The following is a 23,639-nucleotide window of genomic DNA, read 5'->3' as shown; positions in this document are numbered from 1 at the left end:
AAAAAAGAGGAGAATTGTTTTATCTTCTTTCCGTTTAGTTCTTGTAGACAAAATAATATTGAGGGCCGTCCCGTGGGCTCGCAGATCGATATATTCATTTCATTTGGTTCATTTTTAATTAGCAAGAACAGGTTACTCAAAGCTAATCACTGAGAATTAGAACGCTTCCTTGCAGAATGTCATAAAACAAAGTACTGCGATGTTCTTCCGGCTTCTCTGCAGAACAGATCCTCAGTTTGTGAGCACAGTCGTAACCACTTTTGAAGAGCATCAGAAATGCCCGAGGCCGCGCTCTCGCCTTTCTCCCCAGCACCGTCCTCGCCACCTGCAGCGCTCTCCCGGCCGCCCCCTCAGGCCGCAGGGCCCCGCCACCGCCACAGCTCGGGGCCCGCGGCAGCCCCGGACCACGGGGAGCCGGGAGAGGGGGGGGGCCCGTCCCGCCGGGAGCAGCAGGGAACGCGGCGGGAGGGATCCCTCGGGAAACCCGCGGCTGTGGCACCCGCCGTGGCGGCGGTGCCGCCGGGCTCGCCCTGCGCGCTGTGTGCCTCAGGCCGCCCTGCTGCGCGCACTCTGCTCCCCAGTTTCCCCAGTTTCCCCCCGTCATTGTATTAGACTGCGCTTGCTGCCGTCGTTCGTTGTACAGAGAACATGGAGTTTTCCCGAGCACCGCTGGCTTACGAAGGAGATGTGTCCCAGTTTCTTCTGGCCTATGCCGTGCCCTGCTCCGTAGGCACAGATTTGCCTCTGGCCCGCTTCTACTCATCTGGGGAATTCTAGAGAATTTGAACCCTAAATCGCACTATTTTTATAATTCCCTTTTAAAATTTATCTATTTTGGGGTTTTTTTATATTTTTATAACCTATTTAACTTTGAATTATAAGTACTATATATTACGTTAAGCAACTTAATTATATATAATATATATAATATTAAGCAACTTACATATATAAATAAAAACAAAAAATAGATATATTTATAACAACTATTTTAAAAACTAGTTGCTCACCCCTGCATATGACCTATTTATTTAATCCCTTTTCTGAAGTGGCCTAAAAGGAATAAAATATTTCGTTCAGGTGATGTCAATTTGTCATTTTTCAATATTGTTTTGTACCCTTTTCTGACCTTTTCCTTCTCAGCATTCTGCACCATAAATAACACCAGTAATTAGTTTTACTTCCTTAGTCTGGCTGAAGGAAAGGAAATGATTGCATTTGTTTCTCTCCACCAAGCAGTTCTCCTGTTAATTTTTAATGACCTAGCTCAGTCAGATTTGGCAGTGGGGTGGAAAGCCTCAGAGATGACCGATTTCTGCAGACTTCAGGAAAGAGATGTCTGGGTAAGGAAGGACAGGGTCGCCTCAGTTCCCTTCAGGAGGGAGAGCCAGGATTCAGCTCTCATCCCTCTGCCCAGCACATGCCATACAGATTAGTAGGAGGGGATATGGCAGAGATCTCACTTTGTTTTGGACCTGGCAGATATGTACATTTACTGTGCTTGTGGGGAAAGGAGGAACAGGAGACAGCAATTTATGGGAAATCAGACTTTATTAATTCCTCTGTCCATTAAATATTACTGCCCTTTTTTTCTTTCCCCTTTCTTCCATTGTCATATACAGTCATGACGAATGATTTTAACACAGCTGAGGAAATGTATTTATTATCATTTGATTCTTGCACAAGCCTGATATAAATCCTCATTTCCTTGCTTGCCTTTTAACCTTTTCATTTTCCTGTCAGAGGATTAAGACCTTTTCACTAAGCTGTGTTAGTTCCCGACTGCTGCAAGGAGAAATGCCATCGTCACTTGCGACCTGTGACCCCGAAAGCTGACATTGTGTAACCTCTCTGTCTAGGTTCAAAATACACTTTTTTTCCTGATTGGCTGCCAAATTTTTCCGTGGAATATGCCGCTGCAGCTCAGAAAAGGAAACTCCTTCTCTCTGCACAAGTTTTCCTTTAACTTCTTTGTGGGTTCGCCCTGTTTGGGTGCGCCATGCGTTTGGGATCTGGTTTGCGGTTGTGCAAAGCTGGCGCAGCAGAAGGTGTGATTGCAGCAGGGTTAACGCCGCTTCCGCGTTCACTTGTTCATCGTGTTGGTGCCTTGCAGTACAGTTTGTTCTTTCCGGTGTAACCAGCAGCAAAGCAGGGTCCCGTCAAAAAGAAGAAATACAGGTTCCCAGTGTACGGAGCACAGGAATTTCCAGCTTGTACAAATCAGCTCCGAGATTGAAAGAAGTGAGGTATATAAAGCTGGAAATGTCTTTTATCAGATGGTACCTTTCAGAATTTAAGAGGAGTGTCCACCTGTGTAAGTAAACTCCTGTGTTTATGAAAATTTCATATGCTTCAATATTTTCATTGAATGTGGTGATTTCTGTTTCTTCAACCTTGCCTAAAAAAAACTATGTTAAAAGAGGATGAATGTTTTATTTTAATCCTGTTTAAGGGCTTAAATATATTTCTTTTTCCTCCTGGTTCTTGGAGTTTCTTTTTTGTGTTTGCTCATGTTGAAATTTTACCCGTGTGTTACTTCTCTGTTCATTTCGGCTGCTTCAATGACCTGTTTCCTTTCTCTGGGCATCTCTCTCTGGCAGATGTTAAATATCTCCTGCCATTTTAATTTTCAAAGCATTGTGTCTGTTCTCTTAGTTTCTCTGCTAATATAAGATGACCAGCAGGATTCAAAGATGCAGGAAATTGTCAGCGATCTTGTCTTGGCCAGCAGTGAACTTTCAGAATTAGATTTCTGGGGTTCTTGAAAATTGCTTTTTTTCATCTCTTTTCTACCCTGGGCTGTCTCTTCTCTGCAGCCTGGTTTTATTTCCTCCGTTGTTCTTTTTCTATATTCACTTTGCTTTTCTGCTTTTTGCTCTTGTTACCTCCTCACCTCTCATATCGTTATCGATCATTTTCTTTGACCTACTTTTCTTGATATCTGTGCAAGAAAATCTCATAACCTCGAAATGTTTGTACTGCCAGTTTCAGGGAACGAGAAAATAGGTGATGGGTTGCCTTGGCTTCAGGTTTGTGCAAGTATTTGTCTTCAGTTGTGTACCAAAACTATCAACTCCTTAATAAATTTACTTGGTTTTTTGGATGTGGCTTCGATGGAACACTGGGACTGTAGAGCATGTTAATTAAAACCCAGATAACCAATTAATACATCTCCCATAAACAAAAATATTGCTGTGCTTGGCAGGCATGTATTTTGAGAAAGGTTTTTTTTTTTGGTTTTTGTTGTTTTTGGGTTTTTTTGTTTGTTTTTTTTTTTTTTTTGCAGTGACTTAGAAAGGAACCAGTTTTGCTATGATTGTAAGCAAATTTATTCTGACAACACTGTCCTCACTAGGACTCTGTGATGCAAAGCTGGAAGGAAACAATGGTGAATCAGCCCCATTCTTCCTATGCGCACCTCCCAATAATTGACCCTTCAGAGTTTTTGCAGTGGATACAGAACTGAATAACAATGTATGCAATTACCTCTCCTTCATCAAACACTTTCCTTCCACGCTTTCTTTGGTGGAATTTTTCTGGGAGAGTACAAGAACAGCAATGAACTCTATTTACCTTCCACTGTTGACATATCTGAAGTGAAGCAATAATCTGTTTTTGCACTACACCCCTCTGTTGTACTGTCTTCCCTAGAACTGCTAGCTATACCTTGATTGGGATCATGTCACACACAGCCAGGCCTCCCACAGAGCGTGTCAGGGAAGGGAAGGAAATACTCTGATTTCCCAAGTCATGGTCTTGGGCATGAGTCTGTTTAAGCACTGTTTTCTTAGCAAGCTCTTTCCTCTAAAATCCATTATCAGCTGTGTGTAAATAATACTGTGGCAAAATCAGGAGTCATAAATTCCTTGGCAATTGCTTTTATGCGCTATCACATCTTGATATTTTCAGCTCACCTGTTTTGATAGTCACTAATTAATCTTTGTAAATGTTCAATTCGCAGAAAGAAAAACTTCATTTTCATTCAGGATTATTTTTCTTCCAGTCTGAGGGAAAGAACAATGAAGAAAATACAGATTTTTTTTCTGTAAAACCTTCTCTAAATAAGCCATTCTTTAAAAACACAATAGTCTTTGACCTCTCATTCCAGTGTAGAAACTCTGGGAATCCACTGTCAACCATAAAATGCCAGCAAATACATCATGTCTGCCATAATGATCGACCTCAAGTACACACAGAAATAGTAGTTTTGCAGGATAATGAAGTGATGTGAAGCCAGAACACTCATGTGGTTACAGGAGAATGAGGTCTTGGGGCAGGAAAATTGTGCCAAGCATTATTTGGTGTGTTTAGCTCTGGTGGCAGAGCATTGATTTCAAAGACTTAAAAGATTCCCAAGTTCTTTGTTCCTGCAAAGATACAAATTTTCCTACAAGTAAATTAATATTAATGTAAAATTTGTTGCTCTGAAAAAAAAAAAAAAAAAAGAAAAAGTAAGTATTAAAGACTACTCTGAATTATTATGGGGTTTTACAACTCTTGGTATAGGTGCATATATTTCTCCTAGATAACGCATAATGCTTAGTCATGAAATCTAAGTAGGTGTTTTCAAGTTTCCCAAAGCAAAGGGATTTAGACTTTTGTTCCAGACCTCTGGATGCCTGCACTGGAAACAGATTATCAGAGAGAGAGAAAAGAAAGTAAGGCGGTTCTGAGAGGATATGTAAAATAGGCCCTCATAGCAACAGAGACAGGAAAAGATGGATTGACAAGTTTCCACAGGTAGGCTTAGCTAGGCTTGCATCCAAAAAGTTCAGAAAAGGGAAAAACTAGCCACCAAAACTGGAATTACATCATGGGCCACAAGACAAAATGTGAATTATAGAATGATACTGGATAAGCTTAATGCATCTTAATTTCAGAGCAGAATGCAGCTAGGAGAGTGAAAAAGCTGAGGCAGGAAGCTGTGCACAGTATTCTCTTGCTCTAATTTTGTTCTAAGTATTTCTTTCATTTCTAGGTAAAGTTTCAGTAACCTCTACTGAGTTCTTGTGCATGCTGAAAAGAAGAACTGTTGTGATCAAGTGCCCCTTCACACAAAAGTCAGAAATTAGAAAGTCAATACTTTTGGAAAAGCAAAATGGAGAAGTACAGAAGGTCTTATGAAGGCCTAGGAAAAAAATGTCATTGTCCTCAGAGCTCCCTACTGCCAGAAGGGATAGCAGACATGAGCTGCACCTCAGCCATAAGTGTGTTAAACACCTCCAAAGAAATTGTTACAGAAACTCCTCCAGTCCCAGGAAGCTAAAGAACCTCTGTATTTGTTTGCATCATGGAAGTTGGAGGACAGCCCATTAGTCATGTCAAGAAGATCCATTAGGCTAATGAGGGTTAATTGATTCACTAAATTTAATCTTATGTACCAGCTTTTCATCATCCCTGACCTGGGAAAGACCTGAAGTAGGTGGGGTGGTAGGGAAATACCTAAATGCTTAAATAAATACATAATTATTCCCATTTCAGCTAGGTTTTTTTTGTTGGATTTTTTTTTATGCAGCTGGGAAAACCTGAGTCAGTAATTAACTGCTATGTACCTTCTCTACACAGCAAAACTGAATTAAATGTCTTAACATGATTCTGTGTTCAGACTAACTGCACCGTTCTTGACTTTTTGTTTGTTTTTCATGTTTTTCATGTTACTACTTGACAGTTGGAGAAACCTTTAAATATCCCAGAAGATGGTGGAAGCAGTACTGATAGATCTGTTCAGCCTCCCAACCAACTTGCAGAACAACATACAAGGATTACTGCACAATACTCTGGAAGCTATTGAGAAGTGCTCTTCCATTCATGCTCCATGTGTTTATGTCATGTGTTGCCAGAAGCAGGGGAGTGAAAGGAAAGGTGAACAAGAGTTCTTGCTTCCAGCTCTGAGAAGTTTTCAGAGTCTGAAGAGAAAACTGGAGGTGGTATATGCTCAAACTACAGCTGCTGCTTTATACACCATCAAACAGAGACTGGATGAAAAACAAGTGAGCATCATTAAAGTTATTCTGCCTACCTTAAGAAAAGACTCAATGAAAGTATATATAGACCATCTCTTTACAGCAGTCTACCAGTTTGAATTCGAGGATTTACAGGTGGTGTCTGACTGTGAAAAGCTGCAGATATCTGAACATCAGAATGAAGGGCAAACGCTTCCTTCAAAGGATGTGGCACTCATCCGAAGTGAGATTCAGAGGTACTTGGAAAGCCTGCCAAGCCTGAAAGGGGAGCTCACCATCCTCAGATCTTCCCTGATCCCAGGTAAAGAGAGTTTCAGCTAATAGTTTTTACCAACACTTACCAAGCATACTTCTTCAAGGGAATTGCAAAATGGGGGAGATTTGGAAATGCCTTCAGGCATCAAGTAACTGTATGATGTTGTAATAGTGTGTAATGTGTATAAGAGGAAGAAGTGTTAATAGAAATACAGCAAAAGGCTAGCAAGACAGTTCCAGGCCTGAGCATGATCCGAGGAAAGACAGTCCTGGGTTTAGTGAGGGCAGACCATAAAATCTCCTCCTGTCTGTGTGGAAATTACACAATACAAGAGTTACCCTCATAATTTGGAAAGGCAGGGTAAGAGTTTCTGCTGGCCTGCAGCCCCAGACATGCCTGATGTCTCAGTCTCCCTACTGTGATAGGATGATGAGCAAGAAGAAAATTAGGAATCCTTAAATTTAAATGCCACAGCTAAATCCAAGGTAAAGCAATACTTCACTTGATTGGCTGATTCCAGGTCTCTTCAGTATAAACCCATGTAATAGCTGTTTTGATCTTGTTTTGAAAGCAATTGTTTGTTGTGTTTTCTTGCCTTGCCAGGTGATATTTTCTTACATGGGTTCACCACAAGGACAGGTGGGATCTCCTACATACCAACTCTAAGCTCCTGCAATCTCTTCAGCAGCTCCAAGCGGAGAGACCCACAACTTGTTGTAATAGAAAATCTCCGCCGGCTAGCTAGGGCTGCAGGATTTAACCCAGAGGCTTTTCACAGAGTCAAGGTATCTTATAAAACAATGGATTCAAGTAAATGGCTCAGATGTTCCTTCATGTATCACTGGCTAAATTGTAGCCATTATTCTGACCTTTGTCAGCAAGAACCTGTGATAAGCAGGACAATTAAAACATTTGTGCTGGCACCTTATCTGGGGGAATGAATAGCCATCCAAACTATCAGCCATTTGTAACAATATGGAGAAGCAGCACTGATTCTTCCAAGTTTGTGCTAATATTTGACTTGCCACAAAGTAGAATAATTGGATAAATGATCAGAACACTTTCTCCTAAAAGAAAAATGCATCATTGCTTCTATAGTGGTTTTCTACTGATATGTCTTCATGGCGTTTGAATGAGGGTTTACCTGAATTCCATGTGTAATCAGTTAGTGCAGAAGAGTGTTTCATGTCAAAGAAAAAAACATTGTACTACTCAGAGTGGGGTTGTTTTGCAGCCATATCACTGTCCACGTTGTGGTTTTGTTTTGGCAGGTAGATCATGCTAATGCTGTGTGTATTATGGGGAAAACAGAGCCTGACAACTATGATGGAATAGTTACGAATCAGAAGGGTGTCACGCTGGCAGCTCCAGGTGCTGACTGTATCCCTGTGCTGTTTGCTGATCCTGTCAGAAGAGCCTGTGGTGCTGCTCATTCTGGTAGGAATTACACTCCCTGCGCAATGCAGAGATTTCCTGGGACTCAAACTGAGATACAAGAGCCCAGAGCTGGCCTTTCCTATATCTATTCCAAACAGTGCCCAAGTGCAAACTTGGCTTCTGTCTGTTAAAAAAATATCTCTAGCTTCAGTCTCAGGTTTGTTTTTTTTTTCCTAAAATAATATTAAAACAAAATAACATTTGACTGTATTATAAAAATATATTTCTGACGTATTTCTCTTGTATTCCCACTTAAATGCTTCAAGCACAGAGGAACTGTGTGTTATGCTCTAATTGCCCAAACCAGGACACTTGGGAAAAAGAACTCTGGAATTCTAATCTAAATACATCTCTCTAGTTTCCATCTCCACAAAATTATATTAGAAAACTGATTTCTGTTAATGTGTATGTGTGAGGGAGGGAGGGGGGGCTCTAAGCTAATTTATTATTAGATATAATTATTTAATTCTAGGTGTAAATGCATCTCCTAACTTATACCTTTAATAATTACATATATTTTTAATGGCTAGAAAATTAAAAATAAAACTTATACCAATTTCTTTTTCAACCTCTCATTTCTCACAGGATGGAAGGGCACATTGTTAGGAGTGTCTATGGCCACAGTGAATGCTATGGTATCTGAATATGGCTGTAATGTGAAAGATATCCTTGTGGTGCTGGGCCCATCTGTGGGACCTTGCTGCTATAAACTTCCTCATGAATCAGCAAAAGAATTTCACAGAATTGATCCAAAGTGTGTGAGACTATTTGACTCTCCAAGTCCTTACATTGATATCAGAAGAGCAACGAGGTAAGCCTCCTGAGGGAACAAAAGATTAATTCCGCATTCATCACCAATACTTATTTTGCTACTGTATTATTCAGCACTAATATGGTGAGTGTTCTTAAGAAATTACTCTCTAGTTATTTGCAGATCAAGAAAGGATACTTTTGAATGAATGGTATTTGCTCACTTTTGCTGGATTTCAGCTATTATTTCAGCTATTGTTTCTTGTTATACTATACTATACTATACTGTTAGTTTATGAATTGTAGACAGAAGTACAAACTTACTGTGGTTTTACAGGCTGCAGGAAAGTAATTATTTTAGTCTAATACTGAAAAAAAAAAAGAAAGATTAAAAGGAAATGTAAGCTCCAATCACAATATTGGCACAGTTTGTTCAGTTGGTGCTTAAGATTCTGCCTTAATGATAGTGCCTTAGGGAATGTGAGGATGTGCAAAAAAATAATATTTTCTATTACTCTTTTTTTCCAGGATTCTTCTTGAGAGAGGTGGGATTCTTCCTGAGAACATCCAAGATGATTCTATCACAGACCAGAACCAAAACATCACTTTCTGTACTGCATGCCACCCGGATAAATTTTACTCTCACTTTCGTGATGGCACTAACTTTGGGACACAGATTGGCTTCATATCAATCAAAGACTGAGACAGTATCTCTTACTCTAGAACAGCATTTAGATAATAAGTCTGCTGCATTGTCTGGCATCTGCTGTCCTCATAGAAGATCTTACTCCTTTCTTCCACAGACTTGCAGCAGAGAATCCATGGGTCTTGATCTACTCCTGCTTGTTCCTTTCCTTGCCCTTCTGAGGCAAGAATAAGTACCTGTGGTCTGGGGTCAGCAATCCTTGTGTGAGACAGGATGCAAAGGAAACAAGGACAACCCACACCAGTGGAAAAATCCTTCTACAAGACCCAGATACAAGCTCCAGGTTTAGGGATCCTCCTTGACCAAGTATTTTCCAGAAATCTCATTATCTTAAGGTGGTGGAAGCCCAAAAAATACCAGTCTTCCTTAGCTTCTGGTTGACAATGCTGAATGACACTAAGTATGCCACTAAGTAGGCAGGGAAGCCAGTATTGCACGTTACCTGTTTGAGACACTCAACTTTTATGGTTTCAGCTGAAGCCTTACAGAAGTTTGTTCATGGGATTAATTTTCTTCTTTGGATTAGTTTAAAGAACTCCAGAATATTTACAGGACTTTTCCTATGGAAAATAGCTTAAAAGTGAGAAGCAAGCAGGGTCCTTTGGGGCAGACACTGAAAATATATGAACTCTCTCACCATTCTGTATTTTTTGTTGTAGGAAAAGTAGGACTAAAATCCTTAATTTATGATGTGTAGGTTCATGTCTCCTTAAGATTTTTTTTTCTTTAAACAGCAATGCTTTGATAATGTCATTGACACAGTCTCAACAATGCCAAGTTATTCAATAAATGTCTAAGAAGTTCTGGGAATTTATCCCGAGTTGATTTTACTGTCCAGTAGTTGGACTTACACGTCTTACTAAGCAAATTCTAAGTGTGCACTGTTTTTCTTTTGGCCATTAACAAAAAAAAAATGCCGCTAGATTTTACAATAGACATGATGTCTTCTGACACGCAGACAGTGGGGGATTGCTAACAGAGAAGCTGTGCTGATTGTGGCTTGCAGAGCTGCCAAGCACAAGCCTTGGGCCAGCGGCACACATGACTTACTTGGTATTTTGGATTCTGCGAGTTTTCCCCGCTCTGACTGCTCCGCCCACTAGAGGTCAGTGCTCGCTCACGCTGCTCCTCCACCCTGGAGGGATGGATGGATGGATGGATGGATGGATGGATGGATGGATGGATGGATGGATGGATGGATGGTTTGCATGCTGTTTGCAAAGCACCACACGGCACCCACTGCTGCTTTTGCCTCTACAGTCACCTGCCAAGTTATTAGAATATCTGTGCTTGAGGAATAATCCGTTTCCCTTTTGATTCAGAGCTGACCGAATTTCCTTGCTTTCTGGAAGAACAGACATATTTTAAAAACTTCCTTTTACCTGTGAATGGTGTTTCACAGAGAAGAGCCTGGTGCTGAGTATGTTCTCTGACTGTTACCATTTATAAAAAATAATATGCTCCTTCTAGCTGTCTCACTTCTTCAAAAATATTATTCTTCTGCTGCTGTAGCCCTGCAGTCACTGACAACTTTCAGTTACCTTTTTAAAGCCCCTCCATTGCTTTCACCATTCAGCTGGCTTCAAACTGGAAGCTCAGGATCCCACCAACAGGGGCAACACTCACAGTACTCAGTTTAGAGTTGCCAACCACATTGCTGCACACCAGCTAATGGTGTGTATGGTATGTATTACATGTATTATTGACTTGTTCTAAATATAGGGTAGTATAATTCCATGGACACTGACAGGCTTATTTTTGCTGCACTAATTAAAAACACCAACCCAACAACCTACCTTCACCTTTTAGTTCTGTCCCTTTGCCCTGATTACTGTATCACTTTATCGATACTGATTGACATAGCAGTAAGGTGAGTAAGGTATTCTTGAAGCTATAGGGGCAGTAGCACTACATAGCTTTCAGTCCCTGCACCTGAAGCTCAGTCAAAACTTGCCTGTCAGTGGTGCCCTTCACTTAACCTTCTTCCCTTGTGTATCAAGAACATCAAAAACAGCTGAGTTACTTGGCTCTGCAAGGTAGTTGACAGCTGAAGCTTCACAGGGGGCCACGTGCCTGCTGTTATCCCATCTCACCTCAAAGATGGTTTTAAACTCATTCATTTATTCTTGCAGTAACTAGAAAGACCTTGCAGTCATGCTACTTACCACAGTTCAAATTCTCAACAGTATTGGGTCACATTAACATGATAGGAAGCCCTGTCTTGTTCTTACCTGCTCAAGGATTACAATAGAGATTTCATGTTTAGAAAAATACTATTTGCAGGTCATGGTAGGGCTGTACAAGCTGGAGAGAATATCAGAATGAGCAGAAACACCAATGGCTTCACCTCTTGAAAGACAAATCATTACCACAATTGTTCTTGTTTTCTTTTACATTAATTTACATTACATTTCAAGACAGGAAGCAGTATTTTGTACATGGATCACTGAGGTGGAAAACTCCACAACTGATAAGAAAATATTGTAAGGTTCAGTCTGAAATCAGGCTAGGCTCTGAATCATAGCTTGTTTAGCCCTTGCTAAAAAGGCATTGTAATCCTCGTATTTAAAAAAATAATGTTTGGAGGAAGGGCATGATAAGGAGGAGACTAGGCTGTTTCACATCTCTGTTTATTTACTTTTCATTCTTGTTGCTCACTGAAGGAGGCAAGCACATCACCCCTGATTCACCATTGCTAGAGAAGCCTTTAAAATGCTTCATAAATTTTTCAGTGGTACCTAACAAATTATCAGATCCCATTTATTAACCTATTATCCATTGAATTTATAAGCTGCATTTGCCCTATTATTGTTATTAAATGACATTATTAATTATGATAATCATGTGCCCTCAGGAGAGCACACAACATGATCACATTGAATATTGTTATTTTAGTTGTTACTGTGCAATTTACATTTGTTGCTATTGTAGATTCTCAGTATGGGCCTCTTTATTTACATTATATACTTGAATTAAGTATTAAAACATGTCTGAGAAAGGCTTTATTCACTATTCCAGTAGGAGAGGGCAGCTCTAGCAAAGCTTTGTGCCTGGGGAAGCAGTGTGCAACTTCAGAAGCATAGATCAAAGCCTGAGATAATTAGTGAAATGCTTATCCAAGCCATGCCTTTTATTGCCACAAGTATGGCACAGGTGAAAACTATTAAGGAAATTAGATGAAAGATGTTTTTAATGAATTTGTAGAGAACAGTTCCATTAGTGACTGCTGATCTCTTTCTACTGACAACCTGAGGAGATAGGATGGGAACAAGGCAGTTTTGTATTTGTGATTGGCTACAAATTCAGAAGCCATGGGCCTGGATGTTCAGCAAAGCATTTGGGCACATCTTGATGCACAGAAAATGTGTAATCCCTCCCAGATTATAAGCATTCAATTACAGGAAAGCATCTCATTTCCCCAGCAGTATCATGGAATTGCAAAGTGGTCGTCTTTGCTTGTGTTGTTTCCCTTGTGCTTGTCTCTTGTGCATCATTGTATTTCTGTCCAGCACCACTCACAGTCACCCTGTGAGGACTGTGCATCTGGTCACAGAGGGTTGGAAGACACAGATGCCATTCTGCTCAGAGCAGCACCAATGCTGCTTTCTTTTGTATGCTTGTGGGTTTTTTTTGTTTTTTTTTTTTCTTTCAGCAGCAGTGTGAAACTTCCTGTTCTCAGCACAGGGTCTTTATCACTATCCCCCAAACCATTCCCATTTTACAGGTTTCCAAAAGAGCTACTACTTTCCAGCTTACATGGTAAAGAACTCAATATTCCTAGATTCCCTCACTGCTGTCCTCATTTCCACTCCATGTTCAATTTGCTGCTGGGAGATGCAAAGAGGGAGATGATCTGCATTCATCTGTCCAGAGAGGCTGCGCGTGTGCACTCGCCTTGATGTCATGTGTGTGAAGCTTTTGTTCTCTGAGTACCGAAGTCCTTCCTGAACTCCAGCCTCTTGTGCAACCATATTAACAGGACAGTGTACTGACAGGAGTAGTAAATCCTATATGTGACAGAGGAAATAGTGTATTGACCTGCTGAGGGATTTACATACCTCCAAAGACTGACAGCAAGCTCTGCCTGTGAGGCTGGCTTGTTCTACTTTCCATTTCCAGCAGATACTACCCAGTGCTTACAGATTAATGACTGGATAGATATGTATGTGAATTTAAAAACTGTCCTGGTCGAGTATATTCTTTTATCCAGGATGCTGCTAAACATTTTCAGTGTAACAACTTTTTATAAGACACAGAGATTTTGCTGTTGTGCTTGCTTTAAATATACAGTGCCTGTGGCTGTGCTGCTAAAAAGCATGTTTATGTATTTCCCAAAGGCATGCAGAGAAATAGGAAATTAATGTTTTAAAGCGATCCCTCTGATCTTTCATTAGTAAGTGTTTAATTTACAAGAGCATCTCGTATTACAAATATTTGGCTGTCTGTCTTTGTGTGCAAGCTCTCAGGGCTGAGAGGAGACCCAGAGAAGAATTTTGGGAGCGTGGTTTCCAAAGGACAGCAGGGCTGAGTTCTGTCTCTTAGCCTTCTACAAATGCAGCATCATGTCTCCAGGGCAACCTGAATTCTGACAGTCATGGGAGCAGGGAAGTGGCATGGATTTCTGTTTGATTCCTGCAGCTGATAAGAGATCCACGATAAAAATCAGTATGTGACTAAGCTAAGAGAGTTCTCTTCACAATTAACTTTATCTAAGTGTTCATTTTCTCTATTCTTGTGCATATGTAATTCAGAACTACTAACCACCGTGGGTTTTTCTTATCTTTCCCCTTCTACATGTAGCAAAGGCTTAAACCTCTGAAATAAATAGGTTGCAACATAAAAATGAGGGGTGAGCCTACCATGAAGCTGAACACACATTTCATAAGGAAGCCTGAAAACAATGTTTATATTTCAAGATGTATAATTTTTTGCAATATTTTTAAGCAGTGAATCATAGTTCTGGTTAGATGTTTCAATTGAAAGTGATTTTTCCGATGACAGCTGTCTGAAATAAGTACCTTAGCATTTCTCTTTGAGGCACTGAGCTCTGTCCTAAAGCAGTATGAAGCATATGTCACAGCTAAAGGAAAACATTTCTGTTTTCCTTTGGTTATCCTTCTTAGAAATATGTGAGCTTAATTTTCCTGCACAAGAATGAATCGCAAAAATCTCAGCTGTGAAAACAAAACTGTGGCAGGTGACTCAAATACTTTCAGTCAGTTTTAATATGTGGTTTTAGCAAGTGCTTCATTAAACTATCGTTAAAGAAAACCAGGTCACGTGGATGGTTTTATTTTGACCCTCTGCTTTCTTCTTTATATCATCCCCATAAAAAGCTGCAGGACATGAAAGGTGAGTCAATCAAGAAACTCCTTAGAGAAGATCCTTTAGTCCTGTGGATGTTTATTGCTGTATTTGATACTTAGATCTTCCTCAGTTCCCTCAATTACCCTGCAGCTCGGATTCATGAGTTCCCTCAGCACTGACACATCCTGGCTCACATAACTCCATGCTAGCCATGGCAGACACACAGATGCAGAGCTGATACTGATGTTTATGTTGTAGCTTGTGGTCAAACTCTATGTTGCTAACATAAATGACATTGCGACAAATGTGGTGCCATGATGTTGGAGAAAAGTCTTCTGAGCAATCCTGCATTCACTTAATGTTTTATGGTCTAGGTTAGTGGCAATTTTTTGCTTTGAATGAGACTGGTGAAGTTAAAGATAATTCTGCACTCTCCTTATCTAGTAGATGTGTTCATCAGAGTGACATAGTTTGGGGTTTAGAGTCTTATCCCATGTACAATTATGCTTCTCTAATTTCTTTTAATAATGGCTTCTTAAGAAGGGACTGACTGTGTGTATATTGGCTAGGAAGTCCAAACTTCAGATGACTCCTCTTCATTAGTTTACATTGCTATTTAACATAAAAGTCTGTTAGAAAATACAGCCACCACAAAATGGGAAAGGCACGGCAAAATGGGAAAGTTAGACTCCTCTAACTAAAATGTGCTTTTAGGAGAAAGGGTAAAGATTTAGACAAAGCTAGTTTCAACATCTTCAGGACAACACATTCGAATACAACTTTTGAAGCATCTCTTATTTCCTATTTTGAATATTAGGAGTAATCTGAAATAAACTTTAAAACTGAAGAAGTACCATTGTAAATTAAAACAAATATTAAAATCTCAATTTATGCTGAAAAGAGCCTGTCATCCACAGAGCACATCTTATTATTTATGTATATTTATCTGCATGAACTAGTCCTCTTATTTCTTCAATAAATATTTCCTTCATGGATTGTAGATTGTTATATTCCCTTCAATAAATGTTTAGCTGAGTTTTACAAACAACATTTAGCTTCATTAATCTTTCCCAAGATGACCCTTCAGCTCTTAGTTTTCCAGTTTCTGCCCTATTAATGTCAATTAGGTGTTAATCAGCTTTCACTTACATGCTCTTTTAGAAGGAGAGTGACACTTGAACTTTGTACAAAGGCTTGGTTTTTTTTCTGGTAGGCTTTCAAAATGGTGTTTTTTGATACCAAAAAAGAAAAAAAAAAAAAGATTGAAACAGCCTTAATTGAATGACCTAGGTTTCCCTCTTTTCCCTATTTTCCAAGAGTCATAATCTATTGCACTTGAGTTAGAATTTATTTTAGGCTTTCCAGCTATAACTCATAATTCATCACTTTGTTCCAGAAACAATCTTCATGAGAAGGCTCAACCCAGAAATGAAAAATAGTTGTTATTTTTGAGGCCAGCACAGAATTTACGGTAGGAGAGCATTTATGACTTAAGCAAAAACTTCTTAAATATCTGAAGCTGGAAAGCTGATACTAAGAAACTAAAATAATATGGAAATAATTTCACAGTTTTTGCAGGGATCAAAAATACCCATATGTGCAATGCTGAAAATTCATTTCTTGAATTATATCCACATTACTGGATGCCTTTGTACATACTCATTTATCCCTAGCAAACTGGGCAGAGGATAGAAGGAAAGAACGAGGTTGTTTGCCCACTGTAATAAATTATAGGAGAAAATAAAAAGAAGAAGAAGCAGCATTCCTTTTAGCTAGTGAGTTAAAGACTGCACAGGCTAATGATGAACCACTTCCTATGGAGCCAGTATCTGAGGCTGAAAAAGCAGCCAGTCATTCCTTGGCTCTGCAGTAGTCTTGGAGGCTGTTGTACACAAACAGAAGCAGGGACAAAAATCTCATTTGGGATGCAGCTAGCCTGAAATAGATACCCATGGACACAAGAGGCAGAAAAAGCATCATGATGATGAAGACATTTCTTCATCTGCCTATTAAAGATTCAGTGCAAGAAAAAATTTACTGATGTGGAGATGTGGCCCCCTACCTTACTGTCTGAGTAGAGAGGGGTTCTGCCAAGCATTTTCCCGTGTGTTTACCACAGTTGCTAAAGCTATTGGGGATTCTTTGTGTGATCAGGGTTCTTCCTTAGAACCTGGAAGGTTGGAGTATTGAATTCTTATGGTCTTATCTCAGTTCTCCTCTTTCTTCATCCCTAATTCAAACCCTGCCACAAGCATATCATTCACTCACAAGCTTCCAATCCATGCAGAGAGGCAGAGGACCACAGTTAACTCTGAGAGGCAGATAATGATAACTGTATGTATTTTCTGCATGCAGGACTTTGGAACCTTTCTGTGGCCAGAATAATCGCAATGAAGGGCAAATCTGCCCTTGTCCACTGTATCTGTATTTCTGGACTGAAAATATGGAAGAGAAGCTGCTTTTTGAAATTTCACTCAGCTTGGCTAACAGCCCAATTCAGCAGACTTGGTAGATTTTCCAACATAATATTTCTCTGAAGTGAACTGTACGAATAAATGACAGAATGTATATTTGGCTCAAGAAATGAGAGTCTAAATTTTGAATAATCTTTTCTTGTTTACTATGGAACAAATCCCTAACTTATTGCTTAGAAGTCCAGGCATCCTGCTGCTCTGAGGTCACATCTGAACAGCTGAACATAGGGGGCAAGTACTCTCCTGTGTGAATACTTACTAACATTTCTAATCTCAGCTGTACTAATTATTGTGGCAGAAGTTATTTCACAAGGGACAAGGGAGATTGACCTCCTGATCAGTCCTGGAAGGGCAGAGAGGATAAGGGGGATAAATATCATGGAACTACTCCTTACTTACATGGCAGCCACCTAAGACTGGGCAGGCTTCAGTGCTGAGAAAACGTAGATCATGAAGAGAAGTAACTCAGTGATCTTGGGTTCTGATAGAAACATGTGGAATGGGCAAGGTAGATTTTTTTGTACCCTATCTACTGTATATTTTGCTCCAGTTTGTGCCGTACAACATTACCAAGTGTCTTGAGCACTACTGATTTTGAAGCAATAGACATTTCTGATATTCTTGATACTCTTGATCCTGCCTAGCTCAGCCATATCGGTAGTAGTAGATTCAAGATTTTGTATGGTCAGTTAAATATGTATTCCACACTTCTCATAAGAAGACATTAAGGAGAAAATTGTGGTCTGTGAATTTATGGTGCTTTTGTTCTTCTTCTTCAGAGTACTGGGCAATGCCACTATCAGGGATAGCAATGCCAATAGCACAGCTCACAAAATAGCAGCTCTGCAGACAATGCACAAAGATCTGAAGACAGAAATTTACGATCTAGAGATCAAGAGGCATGTAGGATTGTGCCACGCTTCCAGGCTCTGGAAGCACCATCCCAAAATTTCAGAGCCATGAGACACATACCAGGGGCTCTCAAATCTGAGGAAGGAGAAGGGAAGATTTCTAGGAGAAATCCTTTCCTAAGAATGGAAATCCCATTGCTTTTCCTATTATGTGTTTAGGGGGCATCTGCAGCACAGTTTGCATTTGTCACAGAGCACCCCAAATGCACAGCATCTAAAATAAAAAAAAAAAAACAACAGTGCCTTTTCATGAGTTTTGGGAGACAGAGCTGGTTTTGGTGCTGTGCTGTAAAAGCTTGTGACCCTCATGCCTCTCAAAAGTCATAACTGTCTACCTTTGGATGCTGTAATGCTCTTCCACAGTTTTAGACTGGCTCTGGATGCTGTTAGGAGGCCCACTGTGTGAAAGTGAATGCTTTTCTAAACAATAGGGATATCGGAATTCTCAAATTCTGAATATGCAATTTCTACAGACCAACTCAGGAAAATTAGAACTGTTTCGTGCTTCCTGCCTTGTCCATTGTGGGAAACAGCATTTTAATTCTTATTTATTTTGTAGTGAACAGAGGTAAGAATTTGAAATTGCTGTAGCATTTTTACTTTTGTTTGCAGATTTCACAGGTGTGTTTTGAGTTGGAGGATATTTAAAATGTTCAGCTTTGAGAATTGATCATGAGCAAATGTTTTGTGTTTTAAATTACTTATCAGCTGCAATTAATCTGATTAGTCCTTTGACTGGAGGAATGTGAATTACCTTCCCCCGAGTGCAGCTGCTTTGGAACTGAAAGTGTGTTTTATGGACAGAAGTTCCAAGACCTCATGATGGAAGAATAAGTGCCAGCAAAAAATGAATAAAACTTGTGAAAACAAGAATATAAACTGTAAAATCACTACCAAAGAGAGTGTGTTTAAATACTTAAATACTGAAGTGAACAAATCCCAAAGAATTTGGAGTGGAAAATATGTTTATAGGGAGCACAACATCTCCCATAAAATAAGGAGGATGGACTATTGTTAGCCAAAAGCCAATCTGCCATGGTCTCTCTCTCGTTATCTGTTTCATGATGTGCATTGCAGTCTTTCTCCATTATCTAGTATTAGCTACTAATTTTTTTCATCATTGGATATAAACTGAGATTGTACTATTTTCCAGTGGTGATGATGACAGTACTGTTCAAGCCTACCACACTGGGAACTAGACCTGGATTTTGAGGGATTCTCTGTGAGCTGGACCTGGAAAACTTCTGGTTTCATCAGTCTGTAAGGGGACATCTTAAAGAGGCCAAACTCTACTCCATACTGATTAACAAAGAAATGACTCCTGAATGAAAACAAGCACGAGTAGTTTTGCGAAAAAATATGGTGGTAGGATCAATATATGAAAGTCTTACATGGAAAATATTTTTTACTGTGATCACAGAATTATTGGCAGAAAATGCGAAATATAGCAATGAAGCTGGAGGACTCCAGTATCTCAGAAGAGATTGTTTTGTGCTTGAGAACATGCAGACAAATCCAGCAAGAAAGATTCTTGGAATTTAGAGGAAATCATGACACATACAGATTTCTCTGCTGTTTAAATAGAGGTGCCAACTCATTTGAATGCATATGTTTCCATCCATATTTTTATCACTTATTTGCATGCATAAGCACACACTTTCAGCTATGCATCTGTGTTTAAAAATGCACACAAGAGCCATGTATGACTCTGAGCATGTTTCTGTTAATATATATATATATATATATATATATATATATATATATATATATCACACCAGACAGCCAAAGAGCGATAATATTTCTCCCACTTGCTCATTCTTGGATGGCTCATTTACATATTTGTGCAGCTCCTATTTTCTTTGTAAAACAAAAATCTATGAAATTATCTGCCTAGGCTTCCACAAGGACACAAATCACTAAGCTTCTGATTTTTTTATTAATTCTATCCAATTCATTTTTTGCAATTCTAGACATTCCTGAAAGTGAGGCTGTGCTATCATTCATTTGCTTTCAGCAAAAGCACAATGGCTTCAGAATAAGCTCTTAATTGTGGTCAGCATTTATATCAACACCATTCATAACAAAACAAAAATTGATGAATATCAGCTTTTTCATATTTAAGTTGTAGAGCTGACTTGTTGTACTATCATACTAAGTTACTTAAGAGAAACAGAAATAGATTAGGATGAATTTTTGGCTTGGTTTCATTTGTTTATTAATTTTCTTTGAAAAAACAAGCAGGTTACTGTTAAAAGGGGAAAAAAAAGTAACTAATTGAAACAGGCTGCAACTTGCAGTCAAAGTACACTCAAAGCACAGTCACAGCCATGCAGTTGTGACCTATGTGCTCTTTCTATCTGCTTTGTACTCAGCTGTGCTGTGCTTTATATAGATTGAAAGACCTACAGAGGAAGAGTTATAGCTTGGATTGTGGAACAGCCTTTGTGCTATGCCTCCAAAAGCAAAATGCATGTTTGTACCAACATCAGATTATGCCAAGAGGTGTAAATCCAGCTCAACTATCAAAGGAAGGATGAACCCAAAATAGAAAATAAATTAGTGGCCTAGCATAAATCTTCCTACTTCAGCAATAGTACTGGATATAAATTCTAGTGGACAAAAAGGCTTTTCTGGGAAATCCCAGCATTTGAGCACGCATCCCTTAATCTGAAACATTTTGGGGTTTCCTGCATTTTGAAGGAATACACAGCTGACTATTGCTCTGTGAGCGGGGAACCAAGGATGGGATTTGCTCACACCTTCATAGCCTCCTTTAATGGAGGATTTTAGAGAAAGTCAGAGTCACACTAACCCTGAGTGAAAGGATCTCATGCTGTATCGTGATGGAAAAAGGAGCAGTTAGCAGTTACATAAAGGGAAAATTCTGATTGCATGGAAACTGTCTTTTTTTTTTTCCTTCCCAGTGCGGGCATTACTGAGCAAGGCAATAATATCTGCAGCCATGAAAATTTAAAATCTCAGCTAGACAAGGACTTCAGCTTTTCAGATCTAACTTTGTAGTTAACACTGCTCTGAGTAGGGCTTTGGAGCTCCAGACTACATTAAATCATTCTGTGACTCTTTGACTTCAGACAGAAAAAAGACTGATATTTACACTTGGTTTAGTCAACCAAGGCCTCCTTTAAATTCAGGAGTGAAAAACTGAATGTGGTTAATTTTCATACTATGTTATCTAGGTCTCACAGGTTGCAATACTGACTACAAAAGGTTTACCTATCTCAGGTTTGTACTCCTACATGGCATTTAGATATGACCAGAACATATTTTATCTTCTGTGGAAATGTTTGGGTAATGGGGATCCAGAACTCACGGGCTGCTTGACCTCAGAGGAACTTCATGGGATGTGGGAGCCACAGAAGCCTTCCGCAAATGCTTGGTGAAAACCAGATTCTCACTTATATATTCTGAATATTTTTGTTTCTATATAATGATAGATCTTGAAGGGCTCTGCAATGGTCCTTTTATTGAATGAATTCAACTGAAATAAATGTTTTAATAATTTATGTGTGCTGGTGCATCCTTTGGGGAATTCCAGTTTGATGCCAGCATTTTTCAAACAAAAGTTTTAGAACAGAGTCCTCATGAAATTTGACTTTTGGAAACTTGCAGGATATAATAATAGTAATAATAATAATAATAATGATGATGATGATGATGATAATAATAACAATAATAATAATAATTCTACTCAAATAAGGATTGAATGCTGAAAACAGGTTTTTAAAGCTCTTCTATTCATATTGAATAAGAATATAACTATGCTAATCCTGTTGCAGGTCTGCAAGAAAAGAAAACCAAGAATAAGAAATATTTGCATCACAGTCAATTTGTGAATCTGACTGATAAAGTAATAGCCAGGGTATTAAGGATCACCCTGCATTGTGCTGGTTGAAAAAAACACATTTAGAAATATATTTAAGTGCAGTGGAAGAAAAGGTAGAGTGTACCTAACAAATCCCATGCTAAACCTGTGACCTACATTTGTAAGGTCTGGAAGCTCATCTAGAGGGGCTTTCTTACCAATGTGGTTGTGAAAAGTAAAGCTATTTTCTCAGCCAAGGGACACTCTGCTAAGAGGAGTCAGAGTCCTTTTGCTGCCTTTCCTCTAAACTCCATTCTGACTCTGACAAATGGGGACTTGGCATTTGCCAAAACAAGGACAGTAACAGGCGTTTTTTATCAGCACATGGGAGCAAAGCCATTAAGATTCCTTTTTTTTTTTTTCTCTCAGAGGTAACAGTATGTCTCCCAAAACTGTACACAGAGTTTTAATTAAGATGTGATGTTTACTACCATCTTTCTGAGCCAGAACAGATGTTGCTCTCCAGCAAAAGGCTCTTCCAAGATGACTGGAGAATTCGGTGACATATGGAAATTAATGGGATTTTTGTGGTCAAATTTATCTCAGAATTGCTTTCCACAAGGAGCTCTTGATTCCTGAGTGCAGTCTTTGGGGCTCTTTCTCTACATAAGTCAAATGATATTGTGAAAAGCAATGAAGCAATGATGAAACCACTTCTTTCAAGGTGCTTAGAAACATTAGTGACTATAAATAACAACTGAATAGTGAAAAAACATCTTTATGCCAATAACTGAACTCTCTTTCTCCTAGATGAAGAGACATTAACTTGCCCAAAGTGTGGGAACAATCTGGTAGGAGCAGAGGGAATAGTCTTGAGTAGTATTTGAGTGTGGGTGGATGCCAGGCCATGCCCTTCCCACTGGTAGATGGGCTGAGAGCTCTGTGAGAGGTCAAGGCACCAAGCTGTGCCGGGCTCTATAACCTTTTTGCCTTACATGGTGAGCCTGCACCAAAAGCAGGCTCAGCCTGGCAGCCTGTGTTGGTAGGACCAGTGCCAGCTGTGATCTAAAAGCTGGGGATTGCTTCTGCCCAGTACTGATCCCCAGCTCCCCCATCCCAGCTGCCAGTAGGGCTCCCTGGTGTGCATTTGCCCTGGATATGTGGGTTGGGATGTTCCAGAGCACAGGAAACATTAGCACACATGCACAGCATATCATGTACCTGTATCTTGGGAAGCCTGCTAAAATCAGGAAGAATTTGGCCTCTTCTCTGTATTGACTCCACGCTGAGGAAGAAAACATTTTATGGTACTAATAAGAACTCAGCTCAGTTCCTTGGTCCTGAAGCAGACAAATGTCAAATGTGTACAATTAAAGGAGCACTTGTTTTGAAGGCAGATCAGCTGCACAAAATGAATTGATTTTGCTTTTCAGAATCTCCTACGAGTCCCCAGAATACTTGGTGTGGTTTGCAGTTATGCCATCCTATTTCTGAGCATGTTTTCCTCTCTTTTGTACTGACAAGAAAAAAAGTCCTCTTCATCAAAAGAAACAACAGTCTTCATATGCTTCATGTGGGTAAAATCAAAAGGGGAATATATGCAGGTATATTTACAGATACATGCATCTCTGTCACAGGATAAAGAGGGGTTTTGTAAATAGCCTGGTGTTCCTGTATTGACATTTCCTCTGCAGGCAGCGCTCCAGCTTTGTGCGGGCGCCTGGCACTTGCACACAGCTCTGCTCTGTTGTGGAAAGCCAGGCATGCGTGAGCTGATCACTGGAGACAGGCAAGGAAAAGGGGGACCTCAGCGAAGATGAGTCAGTTGGGGACAGGGAACACTGCATCTTTTGTGGTGCAGTGTTAAGAGGGAGAGGGAGGCAAGAGTGATGCTTGCACGGCATCCCCATGGCCCCCCCTCACTCCCCAAACCAGTGTCAGAAAAAGGCGGAAAAAGACAGACCTGCTGGAGCATGACAAAAAACCGTGCAGCAGAAAAATGAAAGCCTTGGGGG

General features: G+C 39.7%; 1 protein-coding gene across 1 annotated transcript; it reads left to right on the top strand.

The window, feature by feature from the left end:
- The first annotated feature begins 5,305 nt into the window (after window positions 1-5,305).
- LACC1 (laccase domain containing 1) lies at window positions 5,306-9,226 on the top strand. The gene is made up of 5 exons (XM_062514771.1): window positions 5,306-6,261; window positions 6,820-7,001; window positions 7,488-7,653; window positions 8,239-8,464; window positions 8,932-9,226. The coding sequence occupies exons 1-5, from the start codon at window positions 5,694-5,696 to the stop codon at window positions 9,104-9,106; spliced, it is 1,317 nt and encodes a 438-aa protein (XP_062370755.1). The 5' UTR covers window positions 5,306-5,693; the 3' UTR covers window positions 9,107-9,226.
- Window positions 9,227-23,639: the final 14,413 nt, after the last annotated feature.

The sequence above is a fragment of the Cinclus cinclus genome, chromosome 2, assembly GCF_963662255.1.
Source record: "Cinclus cinclus chromosome 2, bCinCin1.1, whole genome shotgun sequence".
Classification (NCBI taxonomy): Eukaryota; Metazoa; Chordata; class Aves; order Passeriformes; family Cinclidae; genus Cinclus; species Cinclus cinclus.
This window is presented reverse-complemented; position numbering and strand designations above follow the sequence as displayed.